At 37.2% G+C, this 18,604-nt stretch overlaps 1 protein-coding gene across 1 annotated transcript in view; it reads left to right on the top strand.

Annotated features, from left to right (window-relative positions):
- The first annotated feature begins 2,569 nt into the window (after positions 1-2,569).
- Positions 2,570-18,604, top strand: part of LOC113894349 (UDP-glucuronosyltransferase 2A1) — a 53,158-nt gene continuing 37,123 nt past the window's right edge. Inside the window, exon 1 of the mRNA XM_027544658.1 lies at positions 2,570-3,302. Within this exon, the coding sequence (XP_027400459.1) occupies positions 2,585-3,302 (718 nt within the window). The 5' untranslated portion in view covers positions 2,570-2,584. The remainder of the gene's footprint in view (positions 3,303-18,604) is intronic.

The following is an 18,604-nucleotide window of genomic DNA, read 5'->3' as shown; positions in this document are numbered from 1 at the left end:
TAGTGTCTATTGTATAGTTGTTCATTTATTATATATTAAAAATATTTTACTATCTATTTTATTGTATGACTTTACAACACAAAAGCATCTTAAGTTGTTTTTAATTTTCATTTTCTAGATAAAAAAAATCTAAGTCTCATAAATACTAAGCAGCACACTGTTACGCTAGGATTTTCTGGCCTGTGTGTGTGTGTGTGTGTGGTGTGTGTGTGCGTGTGGTGTGTGTGTGCTCAGTGGTGTCTCATTCTTCGGGACCTGGTGGACTACAGTCTGCCAGGCTTCTCTGTCCGTGGAATTTTTCCAGGCAGGAATACTGAAATGGGTTGCCGTTTCCTCCTCTGGGTGATCTCCCAGACCCAGGGATTAAACCCAAGCCTCTGGCATCCCCTGCATTGGCAACACATGCCACCACCATTACGACTAGCACCACATGGGAAACCCCATTTTCAGCCTAACTGATTCTAAAATTGAACTTTTTTAATATATCCTGTGGACTTTAATATGGGCTTCCCAGGTGGCAGTAGTGCTGAAGAACCCGCCTGCCAATGGAGGAGACATAAGAGATGTGGATTCAATCCCTGGGTCAGGAATATCCCCTGGAGGGCATGGCAACCCACTCCAGTATTCTTGACTGGAGAATTCATGGCCAGAGGAGCCTGGTGGGCTACAGTCTATAGAGTAACATAGAGTCAGACAAGATTGAGGTGACAGCATACATGCACAGCTTTAATATACTATGCTGCTTTTTGTTACATTTATGTACACAACTTTTTCATGTTCCTCTGAAAGACTGTAAGATGAATGTAAGACTGTAAGTATCTCTTCAATTCATCTTTTGCCTAGTAGGGAGTTCTATGCCTAGTAGGTATCTAATAAACACATATAACCTGAATAAAGACAATATTTTAGTTGCCTAAAACTGGATCTGATTCCTTGTTAGTGAATAAAATGAACAAAATAGCAGTACACTGTGACCAGTTGTTCATCCTAATGGATCAACTATTTTAAAGTCTCCAGGAAAGTGACCATGGACCAGGAGGACTCCAGCAGCCAGATATTATGTACATACCATAAAATCCTACTGCACAGAATCTTGAACTGAAATCCATCCCATGAACTGTCTTATCACTCTGCTAAGCTTTGAATGCTGCTGCTGCTGCTGCTAAGTCGCTTCAGTCGTGTCCAACTCTGTGCGACCCCAGAGAAGGCAGCCCACCAGGTTTCCCCATCCCTGGGATTCTCCAGGCAAGAACACTGGAGTGGGTTGCCATTTCCTTCTGCAATGCAGGAAAGTAAAAATTGAAAGTGAAGTCACTCAGTTGTGTCCGACTCATAGCGACCCCATGGACTGCAGCCTACCAGGCTCCTCCATCCATGGGATTTTCCAGGCAAGAGTACTGGAGTGGGGTGCCATTGCTTTCTCCTAAGCTTTGAATAGCATTTTGTAAAATGTAGCAATTGTTTTAATAAAGTAGTTGCTGTTTCACTACATATTATCTTTGGTGATGTGGAGCTCAGAAGTGACATCACTAAAAAATATAGGATTTTTAATTTTGATAGATTTATTAAAACGAAATGAGTCACCTCTACTTATTCATAAACATATACATATGCACAGTTTTCATAGAGATCATTTTACTGGGATGACTTGATTTTGCATTATTCTGTGTGAGTTACACAAATTTATATTGCACATTTTATTAATATACTGTCAGCATGTTTGTATATATTACTTTTAAGTAGTTTATTTAGTAAATTTTTGTCAATGATTCATTAACATAAAATATTTTCCTAAACATATTATTAGAGTACCAATTAACATTACAGTCACTTATATTTGTTTGTACTTTCCATTTTGTAAGTATTCCTTGCAATAATTTTATCTATTAATGGGGCTTTCCTTCTGACTCAAATGGTAAAGAATCTGCCTACCATGCAGGAGACCTAAGTTTGATCCCTGTGTCAGGAAGAACCCTTGGAGAAGGGAATGGCAACCCACTGAAGTATTCTTGCCTGGAGAATTCCATGGACAAGGCTGGAAGACTATAGTCCATGGGGTTGCAAAGAGCCAGATATGACTGAGTGACTAACATTATCTATTAGTAATTAAAAAATCTTAAAAAGCTTAATTGTTGATAGTGACACTATAAAATATATATTAAATATTAACAGCAGCAGCAGCAGCATAGCATTAGCAACTCTACATTTTTTAGTAAGTTCTGGCTCTATCTGGAGTTTTGGTACCTAGGTCTGAGTGGAGAGTTGAAATACACAGTAGCTTTAAGCAGCATAATAGTAATAATTTAACAATTATAAGATGCAAAGGAAGGGTTGAAGGATCAAGTTCAAGAAAAGCATAAGAGAGCAAGATTCATAACCAAAGCTAAAGCACCAGGCTGAGAAATGACACAATTAATCTGTAATTGTCATAAAATTATGATTATAGAGCTACCACAACTAATGTCATTTTTATAGAGAAGTTTTGGATAAAAAATGAGAAATCATTTGTCTTTCCTTTTTGTTTAAAAAGCAGAGAAATTCGTTTGTGTCACACTTCATCGAATCGTCTACATCAGGCAACATCATGTTGAACAAGATCATTCTACTGTTGTCTCTTCAGATAAGTCTCCTAGGAACCACTTTCGGTGGGAATGTTCTGATTTGGCCAATGGAAGGTAGTCATTGGCTAAATATTAAGATAATTATAGATGAGCTGATTAAGAAAGGGCATAATGTGACTGTCCTGGTTGCTTCTAGTGCCTTTTGCATCACCCCGACCACTAACCCATCTCTGATATTTGAAATATACGAGGTACCCTTTGGCAAAGAAAGAATAGAAGGAGTGATCAAGGACTTTATTTTGACCTGGATGGAACACAGACCATCTCCTTTAACTATTTGGAGATTCTATCAAGAGATGGCCAAAGTCATCAAGGACTTCCACATGGTGTCTAGAGAAATCTGTGACAGTGTTCTCCAAAATGAAAAGCTAATGGAAAAGCTGAAGAAAAGCAAATTTGAAGTCTTGGTATCAGATCCAGTCTTTCCTTGTGGTGATATAATAGCTTTAAAATTGGGAATACCATTTATCTACTCCTTGAGGTTTTCTCCAGCCTCAACAGTGGAAAAACACTGTGGGAAGGTACCATACCCTCCTTCCTATGTTCCTGCTATTTTATCAGAACTCACCGACCAGATGTCTTTCACTGACAGAATAAGAAATTTCATTTCCTACCATCTACAGGACTACATGTTTAATACTCTGTGGAAATCGTGGGATTCCTACTATAGTAAAGCTTTGGGTATGTTGCATTTTTATTATTAAGTTTTAACAAACAGAGCTTTGTATCATTTCTTCTCTGTTTCCCTATGGCTATTCTTCTTCAACCCTACATGTTGATTAATATCTATTACTATCATTTGCTATCAAAAATGAAGATAAAAGACACTATGCTTTGGGACTACAATGTGCTGTTTTCTAATTTTATGGACTTGAAGATACCAAATAAGTTCTTTTATGGATAACATTTTGTGACAAATACCAAAGTTTAAAAATAGGGCTAAATTCTCATTTAGATATTGTATTGAAAACAGAAATTGCCTAGAAACTCTAGTGGGATGTGGAAAAACCTGGAAGAAATTAAGCTTTCTACAAGTCCATTACCAGTATAAACATTTGTGTGTGTGTGTGTTTAAAAACATTATATGTTTATGAAAATGTTTGATTGTTGCACATAAACTTCCTACTGTGTTCTAGACACTCTCTAGATAGAGAGGTTGTAACAAGGGCTGAGGTCAAGTTCCTGGCTTCAAGGATTTCACAGTCAAGCGGAGAAACTAGACATAAAAATAAATATTTACAGTATAAATGATGTGAGTAATGGAAATATGGATAAAGGACAGAGATAGTATTAGATTGGCCAAAGAAGTTTCTTCAAGTTCTCTAATGTCTTATGGAAAAAATATAAAGGAGACAGGTGGTATGTGTCAAGAGAGTGGTATTTTAAAAACTTCAGAATTGAGGTGTTCCATCTCAAAATGAAATTTCAGGAATTTTCCTGAAAACTAAATGTAAGGAAGGAAGCAAGGTGCCCAACATTGTGGAGTCTTAAAACAGCATATGTGTGCTGGATATTATTGATGGTTCAGTATTCAGTATTCATGAAGGTCAAAGTGTAAAAGTCAGGAAGCATGAGGAATAAATTTGGAGATGTCAAGACAGCAAGAATGAATTTATTCAATATGTATTTACAAAGCCTCTAGTGTGTTATGCTAAAAATTTTTGTTTTTAGCTAATAAGTAGTGGGAAAGTTTAAAGAAATGCATTATGATTGAACTGTATTTTATGTAAAATATTTAGATAGTTGTGGACCTTGAATGAAAGGTTGTTAGATGTAGGCCATTGCATCACTCCTGGAAAGATGTGATAAGTGCATGCACGAGTGAAGTAGCTTATAAAGAGAAAAACAATGCAGATAATGCATTTAGGAGAACAGGCTTATGATAACCAGTTTTCAATCAGGAGTGTGTGACCATGGAGGTGTAATTAAGCTTCCTTGTACCTGCAGTTATTTATCCAGATAAGAGGGCTATTGAAAGAACTAAATGAGTTGACATATAAAAGGATTTTAAGATTCTAGGAGCTAGTGACCAATCAATTTGTAATACTTCTTTATTAGATAAAATTAATGAGGTGATAACAGATTGGTATGGAGTATTAATAAGGACAAGGAAGAGATTAATATGGTTTATTCTTCAGATAATAATTGACATGTATGCATGCTTAGTGGTGTCAATTCTTTGTGATCCCGTGAACTGTAGCTTGCCAGGCTCCTCTGTCCATGGGATTCTCCAGGCAAGAATACTGGAATGGGCTGCCATTTCCTTCTCTGGGGATCTTTCTGAGCCTGGATTCAAGACTGTGTCTCTGACGTCTCCTGCACTGGCAGGTGGATTCTTAACTACTGAGCCAATTGGGAAGCTTAATATAATTGACATATAACATTAATTACTTTCAGATATACAGCATAATGATTTGATATTTGTATATATTCCTAAATGATCACCACAATGAATCTGGTTAACATCAGCCAGCACATAGTTACAATGTTTTCTCCTTGAGATAGTAATTTAAAAATCAACTCTTTCAGCAAATTTCAAATATACAATACAGTTTATTATTATTAACTATAGTCACCGTGCAGAGAAGCCAATAGCAGCCCACTCTAGTACTCATGCCTGGAGAATCCCATGGACAGAGAAGCCTGGTGGGCTACAGTCCATGAGGTCGGGAACAGTCAAACACGACCGAGTGACTTCACTTTCACTTTTCACTTTCATGCATTGCTTGCCTAGAGAATCACAGGGATGGAGGAGCCTGCTGGGCTGCCGTTTATGGGGTCGCACTGATGTGGCTTAGCAGCAGCAGCAGCAGCACACTCACCATGCTGTGTGTTATATCCTCAGGACTTATCTAAATATTTTAACCTGGAAATTTGTACCCTCTGATCTCCTTCACCTATTTCATCTATCCTCTACTCTCATCTCTGGCAGTCACCAATATGTTCTACTGTATCTATGAGTTAAGGTTTTATTAGTTTTAGGATATAAACGTAAAAATATTTTATGGTATCTGTCTTTTTCTGTCTGACATTTCACTTAGCACAATGTCTTCAAGGTCCAAGGTCCATCCATGTTGTCGTTTGGGATTTCCTCCTTTGCTATGCCTAAATAATATATCAGTGTGTGTGTGTGTGTGTGGGTGTGTGTGTGTGGGAGTGTGTTGGTGTGTGTGTAGCTAAGACATGAAAACAACATCAATGATTAAATAAAAATGTGATATCACATGTAGCTATTGTAGATGATGCTGCAATTAACATAGGCCATAGATATTTTTTGAAGTTAGAAATAGAGGAAAACAACAGAATGGGAAAGACTAGAGATCTCTTCAAGAAAATTAGAGACACCAAGAGAACATTTTATGCAAAGATGGCCTCAATAAAGGACAGAAATGGTATGGACCTAACGGAAGCAGGGGATATTAAGAAGAGGTGGCAAGATATTAAGAAGTACTGTACAAAAAAGATCTTCATGACCCAGATAATCATAACAGTATGGTCACTCACCTAGAGCCAGACATCCTGGAATGTGAAGTCAAGTGGGCCTTAGGAAGCATCACTATAAACAAAGCTAGTGGAGGTGATGGAATTCCAGTTGAGCTATTTCAAATCCTAAAAGATGATGCTGTGCAAGTGCTGCACTCAATATGTCAGCAAATTTGGAAAAGTCAGCAGTGGCCACAGGACTGGAAAAGGTCAGTTTTCATTCCAATCCCAAAGAAAGGCAATGCCAAAGAATGCTCAAACTACCACACAATTGCACTCATCTCACACACTAGTAAAGTGATGCTCAAAATTCTCCAAGCCAGGCTTCAGCAGTAAGTGAACCATGAAATTCCAGATGTTCAAGCTTGTTTTAGAAAAGGCAGAAGAATCAGAGACCAAATTGCCAACATGTGTTGGATCATCAAAAAAGCCAGAGAATTCCAGAAAAACATCTACTTCTGCTTTATTGACTATGCCAAAGCCTTTGACTGTGTGGATCAAAATAAACTGTGGAAAATACCAGACCACCTGACCTGCCTCTTGAGAAACCTGTATACAGGTCAGGAAGCAACAGTTAGAACTGGACATGGAAAAACAGACTGGTTCCAAATAGGAAAAGGAGTACGTCAAGGGTGTATCTTGTCACCCTGCTTATTTAACTTCTATGCAGAGTACATCATGAGAAATGCTGGACTGGAAGAAGCACAAGCTGGAATCAAGATTGCCGGGAGAAATATCAATAACCTCAGATATCCAGATGACACCACCCTTATGACAGAAATTGAAGAAAAACTAAAGAGCCTCTTGATGAAAGTGAAAGTGGAGAGTGAAAAAGGTGGCTTAAAGCTCAACATTCAGAAACTAAGATCATGGCATCTGATCCTGTCACTTCATGGCAAATAGATGGGGAAACAGTGGAAACAGTGGCTGACTTTATTTTTTTGGGCTCCAAAATCACTGCAGATGGTGACTGCAGCCATGAAATTAAAAGACTCCTTGGAAGGAAAGTTATGACCAACCTAGGTAGCATGTTGAAAAGCAGAGACATTACTTTGTCAACAAAGATCTGTCCAGTCAAGGCTGTGGTTTTTCCAGTAGTCACGTATAGATGTGAGAGTTGGACTGTGAAGAAGGCTGAGTGCCTAAGAATTGATGCTTTTGTACTGTGGTGTTGGAGAAGACTATTGAGAATCCCTTGGACTGCAAGGAGATCCAACCAGTCCATCCTAAAGGATATCAGTCCTGGGTGTTCATTGGAGGGAATGATGTTGAAGCTGAAACTCCAATCATTTGGTCACCTGATGCAAAGAGCTGAGTCATTTGAAAAGACCCTGATACTGGAAAAATTGAGGGCAGGAGGAGAAGGGGACGACAGAGGATGAGATGGTTGGATGGCATCACCAAGTCAATGGACATGAGTTTGGGTGAACTCCGAGAGTTGGTGACGGACAGGGAGGCCTGGCGTGCTGCGGTTCATGCGGTCACAAAGAGTTTGGCACGACTTAGTGACTGAACTGAACTGAGTCTTCATTTCCTTCACTAAATATGCAGAAGTGGAATTGTTGTATCATATGGTACATCACTGACCCGATGGACATGAGTCTCAGTGAGCTCCGGGAGTTGCTGATGGACAGGAAGGCCTGGCGTGCTGCGATTAATGGGGTCACAAAGAGTCGGACACGACTGAGTGACTGATCTGATCCGATCCAATCTTCTATCTTTAGTTGTTTGAGGAGCCTCCATACTGTTTTCTATAGTGAGCTGTGCCAATTTATGTTCCTACCAACATTGCACAAGGGTTCCCTTACTTCACCTACATTTATTTATTTTTATTTTTTTGATAACAGTCATCCTAAGAAGTGTAAGGTAATAGCTCATCATGGTTTTGTTTTTCATTTCCTTGATGATTAGTGCTTTTGAACACTTTTTCATGTTTCTGTGGGTCATCAGAATGTCTTTGGGAAAATGTCAGTTCAGGTCCTCTGACCATTTTCAGTCACATTGTATGTATTTTTGTTACTAAGTTCTATAAGTTTTTATATACTTTGATATTAGCCCCTTGTCAGATACTAGCAAATGTTTCTCCCATTTGATAGGTTGCCTTTTAATGTTGTTGGCACTTTACTTTTTTTGTGCAGAAGCTTTCTAGTTTGATGCAGTCCTACATGTTTATTTTTGCTTTTATTGCCTTTGCATTTGGTAAAAAATCCAGAAAAGTATCCTCAAGATCTATACCAAGGAGATTAGTGCCTATGTTTTCCTCCAGGAGTTCTGTGGTTTCAGTTCAAACTATAAAAGTCTTTAATCCATTTTGAGTTGATTTTTGTACATGATGTAAGATAGGGATCCAATTTCATTCTTTTACATGTGGCTATGCCGTTTTTCCAACACCATTTATTGAAGAGACTGTCTTCTCCACTGTATATTCTTGGCTTCTTTGCTATAACTTAATTGACCATATATGAGTGGGTTTATGGGTGAGAAGTATTAAGAGGGATGTCAGTTATAATTGGTTCATCATTTCTTCTGGGTATGTTAAATAGTTGCCTGCAAATTGAAAGGAAGACAGATATTTCTCTCCTGGAATCTAAATAAAAATCTACCTATTCTAATGTTTAGAGAGAATAAGCACAGCTACTGTGGTGATCATGAACTACCCAATGAAGATAAAGAGATGGTCAACATCCTAGGGCTAAAACGGGACCTTAAAATTTAAGGAAGAGGATAAAGGAATGGCAATTTCATGAGGCAACAAAGCTGTCAAGATGTTTGAAAACTCTTCAACCCCTCATGTATGTAGTAAAGCAACAATGAAATCTGAACATGTGCAGCATCTCAGTTAGTGAACTAGAGGAATGCACATCTAGAGCTCCTTGGTCATGATACATGTCTGCATTCTCATCTCATCATTTATGTTTTTTATCAACTACTCATTGTCAAGCTTGGGATAATAATGATCAGGATTATGATGTTCTTTGTGTTGGTGAACTTATCCCTTATAAACCTTCCCCATGCTAGCAATCTCAAAATCACATTTCATTATATTGTGTTTGTAAGTTAATACTGGTAATAAAACCACACTATTTTCCCTGTCTTAAGACATTAGAATAATCTTTCTTAGCAATCTATTCATGCGAATGTAATGACGATTTCTAAAAATATTCTTCTCCTCTAATTTTGATAATATCATGTTTCTAATCAAATTACACTTTTCCGACTTAGAATGACTATTTAAAGTTCGTTTTACTAAAACACAATATTCTTAAGTCTGGGGACTTGAACGGTCATGTTCAAAAGGCCAGGTAAGAAAGAAAAGTACTGATACAACAAAGAATTTATTTTTGTGTGGACTTTGTACATGCAGAATGATAAATGAGGATTGTGAACAGAACTGATGTATAAAGAACTTATTTCCAACTTGTAATTTGAATTTATCTTTTACTTTAGCTTGAGTGCTCTAATCAAAATCTTTGCGAAAAATACATATCCACTCAGGTCTCAAATTTTCACACCTGAGTAAATAAATGGAGTAAAAAAATGTAAGATTATTTTCGGCAGTGGAATGCTGTAAGAACCTCAGAGTGAGTCCTTAATCTCTTCTAATTGCTAGAAATTGGATATTATGGGGAAATTACCTCTTTTATTTCAGACATTGAATATTTGGTTCAAACTCATGAATATCATTATAGTAATAGCATGTAATATTTGTTGATCTCTTCTGTGTCACTGTACAGTGTGGTGAGTGCTTCACATTTAATAGATATCTTAATCTTTAATGAACTTTTGAAGAAAAATCTACAATTACAAATGAGAATATTGAAGCTTAGAAATAGTGAACATGTTAAAATCAAATCATGTATCTCTTAGGTTGAGAAAATTTTCAAACAAGTGTTTCTAACACCAAAGCATTTAGAAGGATTTTTCTTTCCTTTAAAACAAATTATCAATTTTTCAGACTCTTTTAAGATGAAACTTTCTTGGGTACTGTTCGTCTTCCTTTCAATGTATTTAGTTTTGAAATCTGCTATTCTATTTCTCTCCTAGTTTAATTTGCCAGATGGAGTTTAATTTGGCCATATTATCATGAGGCAGCTTGCTATTCCTTTAGACATAGGTCTCCAAGTGACTCCATTGCATGGGGCAATCTGCCTGAGGATAGCTTTCTGGTCCTAAGAAAGCTCCACTTTAACTGAAAGTGAGAAAAAGCTCTTGCAGATTTCAGATACATTTGTTTGAAGTTGATCCAGGTAAATTTTATTTTTGTTTATATTAACAACAGGAAAGCTACCACAAAAACTGGGGAAACATTTAGGGAAATAATAATGTAGCTTTTTTAATCCAGTAAAAATGCTAACTATAATCCATAAATATTACCTATTACTAACAACAGTTTTACTCTGTGGCCACTATAAAAGCAAACAGTTTTTTCCTGTGATCTTTAGATATTGCTGCTGCTGCTAAGTCTCTTCAGTCGTGTCCAACTCTCTGTGACCCCAGAGACGGCAGCCCCACAGGCTCCCCCATCCCTGAGATTCTCCAGGCAAGAACACTGGAGTGGGTTGCCATTTCCTTCTCCAATGCATGAAAGTGAAAAGTGAAAGTGAAGTCGCTCAGTCATGTCCGACTCTTAGCGACCCCATGGACTGCAGCCTACCAGGCTCCTCTGTCCATGGGATTTTCCAGGCAAGAGGACTGGAGTGGGTTGCCATTGCCTTCTCCACTTTATATACTAGATTTATATAAATAAACAATGTATTTTTATAGATGAATACTTAGATGAGTAACCTTTAAAAACTAATGCCATCGATAATAACAATAGTCATGAAAATATATTAAGTTCAACAGAAAAAACAGTAGACCTTCTAAAAAAAGTGTGACCATAGTATTCAGATTTTCACATGAACAAGGGACTCACCAAGCATAGGTAATTAATGTAAAATAAAGTGCTATAAATGAGACAAATCTGAGTGTGTATTATCTGCATAGTGATTGATTTCCAGTAGTCATTTTAAAGTAGAAAAAAAATGTACTGGGGTCTTTTCCCTGAAGAGTATTATGTTTTGATTTGGATTTTTATTTCTGTTTTTCTCTTCTTAGTCTTTCCTTTGCTTCCCTCTCTCCTTCCTTCCTTCTTCTAGCTTAAATTTCAATTGACCTTGATTACTTTGAAGTTTTCAAATCACCACTAGTAACATTCCCTTTTCCACAGTTACCCATAAGCCAGATGATAACCATAGGTGTGGTATCCAAGATGGAATTTGTTGCAGGACTTCCACAATTCCCAGGAATAACTTTCACTGTGTTTTGCTCCCACTCAATGTAAGGGAATGAAGGTTATAATCCTTATGGGTATAATAATCTTGAGCCTTATGTCTTTGTATTTCTTCAATCATTTTTGAAATTTGGAACTGAATACTGTTAGTGTTAGATCATGTGTGAGGCACCTGGACACTGAGCATGACTGACACTTATGGAGGAATTTGTAGGTGTCTGGGAATATCTGCATTAAAGCTCAGGTGCCCCAGGCAGCCACTGTCTGAGGAGTAGAGAGAGGAGAGCCTCGTTGATGAGATCTGGTTAAATTGATCCCTTTAAAATCAGATTCTCTTCCTACAGTATCAATATAGCTAACATTTATTAAGCACAAATGCTATTCTTATTCTGAATAATTTACATGCGTTTCTTAACTCAGGGCTTCCTAGATGGCTCAGTGGTAAAGAATCCACCTGCTAATTCAGGAGATACAGATTTAATCCCTGGGTGAGGAAGATCCCCTGGAGGAGGAAACAACAACTCACTCCAGCATTCTTGCCTGGAGAATTCCTTGGGCAGAGGAGCCTGGTGTGCGGCCCCCTGGTGTTCATGGGGTCTCAAAAGAGTTGGACATGGCTTAGTGACTAAACAACAATTGCTTCACTCAGTATTCATAACTACAGAAAATAGGCATTGTCATTTCCCCTTATTTTGTAATGACCCTGAGTTACTTGCCTGAGGTTACAAACAAGGAAGTGGTGAAGTATTTAATGCCAAACCCAGTGCTGGCATTTCTTTATAGAGAGCTTTAAAAGAGGTTTATACAGGGTACAACAAAGGGAAAAAAGAAAGTGCACATAAGTTTAAAATGTCAAATGAATTAACTAAATGCTAATCAAACAGCTCAAATGCAATTGAAGCACTGATGAAAGGCTAAAAACGCTGAAGTTACTGAAGAGGTGATTACTCCTAAATTGTTCCTAAAACATTGTTCCTAAAACAATGTTAGGACTGGTTTGCAGACTTCTGTGGCTGATGGAGCCATCTCCAAATTTGAGCAACAATGAGAAATAAGTCAGCACAATTAAGTCCTAGCATTCAGAGCAACGTTCGGGGAGCACATAGGAAGGGGAAACCATCAAGCCAGGGCATGTTTGGGAAAAAATGTTGCAAGAAAAACTCCTGTACAAAAATGTTGTTTTAGAGATTTTCAATTCAAACTAATAGCATATTTTAAGATACTTTGATTTAGTTTTATTGGGCTTCCCTGGTGGCTCAGTGGTAAAAAATCTGCCTGCCAATGCAGGAGACATGGGTTCAATACTTGGGTCAGGAAGAGCCCCTAGAGGAGGAATGGCAGCCCACTCCAGTATTTCTTGCCTGAGAAGTCCCATGGACAGAGGCGCCCAGTGGGCTCCAGTCTGTGGGGTCACCAAGGAGTCAGATATTACTGAGTGACTAAACAAACAAACAATTTAGTCTTATATAGATGACTAACATTCTCCAGCAAGTGTTATATACACACTCTTATTAAATCATATTCTGAGAACTTTATGTCTGTTTTATTACTACTTAGAGTCCTTTTTTTCAAAATAGAGATTGAACAGGAGCAATTGATTCTGAAGGGGAGCAAAACCTGCCAGCCTCAAAAGTGTCTCTTTGGCTTGAGGATTATCTGGGGCTGAATGTTTTTAATAAGAGACAAAGACTCAGGAAGTGTTTTTTTTTTCTTTAACCTCCTCATTAACAGCTTAAGATAATTTAGATAAGGTACTCAGTCCCAGAAGAGCCCTTCCACCAGAGAGATCTACAGAGAACATGGGCTACTGTGGTAGGGAACTCACCAGGGCCTGGAGACCAAAATTCACTCTGTGTTCCATTGTCGCTATGGCATAGCAAACATTCCTTTACAAAATATTTGATTTTTCATCTCTGTGTGAATTCTCTTCCTCCCCTTTAAAACCCCAAGCCCCTGCCTCCTTCTCTTTCTCTCAGGTGCCATGAAAGTGGAAATGAAAGTTAGTCACTCAGTCTTGTTCGGCTCTTTGTGTCCACATGGACTGTAGCCCACCAGGGTCCTCTGTCCATGGGATTATCCAGGCAAGAGTACTGGAGTGGGTTGCCATTTCCTTCTCCAGGGGATCCTCCTGACCCAGGGACTGAACCTGGGTCTCCTGCATTGCAGGCAAATTCTTTATTGTCTGAGCCATTAGGTGACATGCAAACCTCAATTATCTAGCTTATCCTTGGACCTCCTAGTCTTACGGAGACCCTATGTGTCATTAAATTTGTTTTTTCCCCTGTTCATCTGTCTCATGTTGATTTAATTCTTAGATGAGTCAGAAGAACCTAGAAAAGGTAGGGGAAAGTGTTTTTCCTCCCCTAAAATTCAAAGTACAATAACAGTATTGTAATTGGTACAAAGGTTCTATGACTGATCAAGTTTTCAGTTGTGGTACTTATATTTCACAGGCATATACTTTTAAAATTATTTCCTGAGCTCTTTAGTTACATTTAAGATGCCATTATCAAATATTCACAATTGTGAAATACAGTATTTTTAAATTTTTACTATTATAAAATGTACCTCAACTATTTCATTTAAAAAGTAGAATATAGAAGAAAAAACACTGGATGGAAAATCAAAATACTTATGCATTTACAGCATTATGACTTTCAGATTATTGAAACTTCTCCTGACCTGTTTTCTTACATACAAACTGATGAAGTTGGGCCAACTGGACGTATGCTGTCTCCAGAATGACAATTCCACAGTGCTATTACTGAACCCTTATAATGAACTAATAAACAAACAAATGTGTGATTGTTTTAAGTTACAAAACTTTAATTTTTCATGAAATTATGCACATTTGGCTTGTTATTTTTTCACTGATGGAAATTTAAATCAGCTTATACATGCATATGTCCCCAAACATAATTTATTTTTAATCTCTTCATAATTTTTGAATTTTCAAATTATGAATAATTTAGACATACAGGAAACCATAGAATAAAAAAAGCAGATACCTCTATTGATTATAATGAGATTATTTCAACAGTCAAGAATAATTTAATATCTATACATATATATCAGTTACTAATCAATTTTGTTATCTTTTATTGTCTTTATTAAAATAGATAATTATATTATTGTCCTGAAGAGATCACTTAACAGTAGAAAGCTGATTCCATGAGCTCTTGAATTTTCTTTTTTTTTTAATTCAGGATAATTTAGGGCTGCCTACTTGCATTTGATTCTTGGGTATATTTTGATAAGTGTTTTCATAGTTATTGACAGTAATCTCTAATTAATTATTATACTTACATGGACTTCGATAATTGGACAAATCTCAGTATTTCACATATAAACCTTCAGTTTATATTCTTTACATGCTCAGTGTTTAACATATAAACTTTCAGGTATTCTTTATATGTGCTTGTCTCCTTTCTATAAGATCATGATAGCCACAGATTTCTTTATGAAGATATTTCAAATTCTTTTCACTAGACCTATTTTAATGGACCTCATGATTACTCATACTCTTCTTTTGCTATTTTTCTTCAAAATCTAATTAATTTACACATTTTTGCCACTATAATCAAACTGGGGCTAGCTCTTGAAAGGACACAAATATAATCATTCTAAAAGTATCACTTCTCTATGCTTTCTTTCCCTTTCTCAGCTTTCCTGGTCCTCTTGTTCTTCAGGGGCCTGAAATGACACAATTCAGAGGCAATAGATTATGAAGATAAAATTCAGCAATTAATTTCCATTCTCATTTCCCACCTTCTATTCTTTTAATCACTTTATTTGTTCTTATTTTCTCTTTTTAATGGCAGCCTTTAAATATTTTAACTTTTAAAACAGCACCATTGTATATTAATAGTTGACCTTGTTCGATTTGGTATTCACCAAGAACCTCAACTAATAAATATCATTACATCCATGTCTAGCCAGTAATTCTGTGGCTAGCCCACTGATTTACTGGGCAATCTTATGGCAAATTTATTAGACTGCCAGCATTACTAAACTCTTGCTCTGAGCCAAGCAGTTTGCAAAGCAGCTTTGCAGATATTATTGCTAATGTAGTGTAGCAAATTAGCATCATCTCTAAAGCTGAGAGGATCTTGGTAATTCACCAGGGTCACAAACTTTATTAAAAGACAGTTTCTGAATGTGGGACTGATGAAGTCTAGTGTCCACCTAAGTTAAGCTACTAAACAGCTCTGAGTAAAAAGTGTGGGGTTCCTTAGGGTGCTTGATTGTGTGTAAATACATCATAGGCAAGAAAATTAAAATTTCCCTATAACAAGGAGACAGTGATTAATTTGCTTTATTACAGAAGAAAAAGATCCTCTATCAAATATGTAGTAATTTATCACTCAATTAATCTAACAACTCCTTGAGGTGTTTTAGCAAACCTCCTTTAAGTGAATCTTGTTTTTAATTTTTGCTAAATATGAGCCATGGGGAAATGATAACAATGCCCATCACTGGGCATTGACAAAGTTCCTAAAACTTATTGTAAGAAGTCAGAAACGAGTGAAACAATTATCATGATTATCATCCCAGTTGTACTATTCTGTCAAATATGCTTTGGGTTATGCAATTCAACATTAGTTTCATTTTCCATGAAATGGAGTGAATCACTTCTGCCAAGCAAGCTATGAAAAGGATTGAATCAGACAATGCATGTAAAAATGTCCTATAGTTAAAGACATCCAACTTGAAAGGACTGTAAGTCTTGACAAAGTGGCCATAGCAGTGAGAACTGTTATTTTTTATCTAACTAATTTGGGGAAAGATATACTAATCTGAATATATATTTTATAAATCAGAGTTACTACTGAAGAAAACACAGGTATCAGGCTTATAACCTGTCTGCTTCTCTTTCTTTAAAATAGCACCAGATTTCATTTCTTTTGTTGGAATAATCATATTAATACATTTAAGAACTTGAGTTATATTGTTTTCCTTTTAATCTATAGATCAGTTGAGTTATGAAAGAATGTAGCTGTCACATTAAATATTATTTTATTTGAAAAAAAAATCTACCTAAATACTTTATACATTGAAAGCTTCTTTTCATCTTAAAAGATCTACAGTAAGATGGTTTCCATAATGGATGTCACCATACCTAAGAAGTTTTACCATCACCTGATTTTTAATTTGACTCTGATTGAAATTGTTCTAAGTGGGAACGTGCTAATTTGGCCAACGGATGGTAGCCATTGGTTAAATATTAAGATAATTTTAGAAGAGTTGAATCAAAGAAATCACAATGTGACTGTACTGGCTTCATCAGCGACTCTATTCATCAACTCCAATTCTGACTCTCCTGTGAATTTTGAGGTGATACCTGTTTCCTACAAGAAAAGCAATATAGATTCCTTAATTGAACATATGATAATGTTGTGGATAGATCACAGACCGACTCCTCTCACACTCTGGACTTTCTACAAAGAACTAGGAAAACTCCTAGATACTTTCTTCCGAATTAATATACAAATCTGTGATGGCGTATTAAACAACCCCAAGTTAATGGCAAGACTTTGGAAAAGTCGTTTTGATGTGTTACTGGCCGACCCTGTAACAATCTGCGGAGATCTGGTTGCTCTGAAATTAGGAATTCCATTTATGTACACCCTGAGGTTCTCCCCAGCGTCAACAGTGGAGAGACACTGCGGAAAAATTCCAGCACCTGCGTCCTATGTACCTGCAGCCCTTTCCGAGCTCACCGACCAGATGTCCTTCGGTGAAAGGCTTAAAAACACCATATCTTATCCCCTGCAAGATTATATATTTCAATCCTACTGGGGTGAATGGAATTCATACTACAGCAAAGTCCTAGGTAAGTCTCTAAAATGTTCTGTTACTAATGATTCCAGATATCTTACTTATTCTTATTGTTGATACAGCAAAAGATTTCCATACCACTGCAAATGCCAAGCTGAAGTAAATATGTGTGGGCTAAGTCACTTCAGTCATATCTGACTCTTTGTTGCCCCATGGACTGTAGCCCTCCAGGCTCCTTTGTCCACGGAATTCCCCAGGCAAGAATACTGGAGTGTGTTGCCATTTCATCCTCCAGGGGATGTTTCCCACCCAGGGATCAAACCCTTGTCTCTTATGTCTCCTGCACTGGCAGGCAGGTTCTTTACTACTTATTATATACGTGTACACAATTAAATATTATTTTTGGAAAATTCCTAAACAATGGAATGGTGGTATTAATATGCATGATGTTGTCTCAAACAAATAATCTTGTGCCTGTTTAGGTAATAGCTTTTCAAAGTGCAAATCAACCTTCAAGTATAAATGAAAATATCTTCAAATATAAATGAAAATATAAATACATTCACCAGGATAAATTCAGTTCAGTTCATGTGCTCAGTCATGTCCAATTCTTTGCGACCCAATGGACTGCAGCCCGCCAGGCCTCCCTGTCTATCACCAACTCCCAGAGCTTACTCAAACTCATGTCCATTGAGTCAGTCATGCCATTCAACCATCTCATCCTGTGTCATCCCCTTCTCTTCCTGCCTTCAATCTTTCCCAGCATCAGGGTCTCTTCCAATGAGTCAGTTCTTCGCATCAGGTGGCCAAAGTATTGGAGTTTCAGCTTCAGCACCAGTCCTTCCAATGAACACCCAGGACTGATTTCCATTAGGATTGACTGGTTGGATCTCCTCACAATCCAAGGGACTCTCAAGAGTCTTCTCCAACACCACAGTTCAAAAACATAAATTCTTTGGCATTCAGCTTTCTTTAGAGTCCAATTCTCATGTCCATACATGACTACTGGAAAAACCATAGCTTTGACTAGATGGACCTTTGCTGGCAAAGTAATATCTCTGCTTTTAATGGATAAATTATGACACTACTAAAAATACTTTTGAAGTGATACCTGATTTACTTTCCCTTCTTCATTCTCCATTTTTTCTTTGTCTTAGGAAGCTTTAAAAATCCTAGGATTAGACACTGGGAACTTGAATTTATATTCTTCTTTGCCTCTCACTATCTCTCCATCCTGAGGCTTCCCTGGGTGCTTGGGTCAGCATTGCCTCCAGCTTAATTGCTCCGGGATCTTTGGCAAGCCTCAGGGTTTCTCGCCTTACCAATTCTTTATGAAAATCAAACAAAATCAAACAAACTGTATAGGCCAGTTATGGTTTATTGTTTGTATTCTTTTTCTGATCTTCATGAGTCTTCCTCTCTTTCTTTTTCTATTTTATTCTTTCCTGAA

Source organism: Bos indicus x Bos taurus, chromosome 6, assembly GCF_003369695.1.
Source record: "Bos indicus x Bos taurus breed Angus x Brahman F1 hybrid chromosome 6, Bos_hybrid_MaternalHap_v2.0, whole genome shotgun sequence".
Taxonomy (NCBI): domain Eukaryota; kingdom Metazoa; phylum Chordata; class Mammalia; order Artiodactyla; family Bovidae; genus Bos; species Bos indicus x Bos taurus.
The sequence above is the reverse complement of the archived record's forward strand: the minus strand, read 5'-3'. Positions and strand labels throughout refer to the sequence as shown.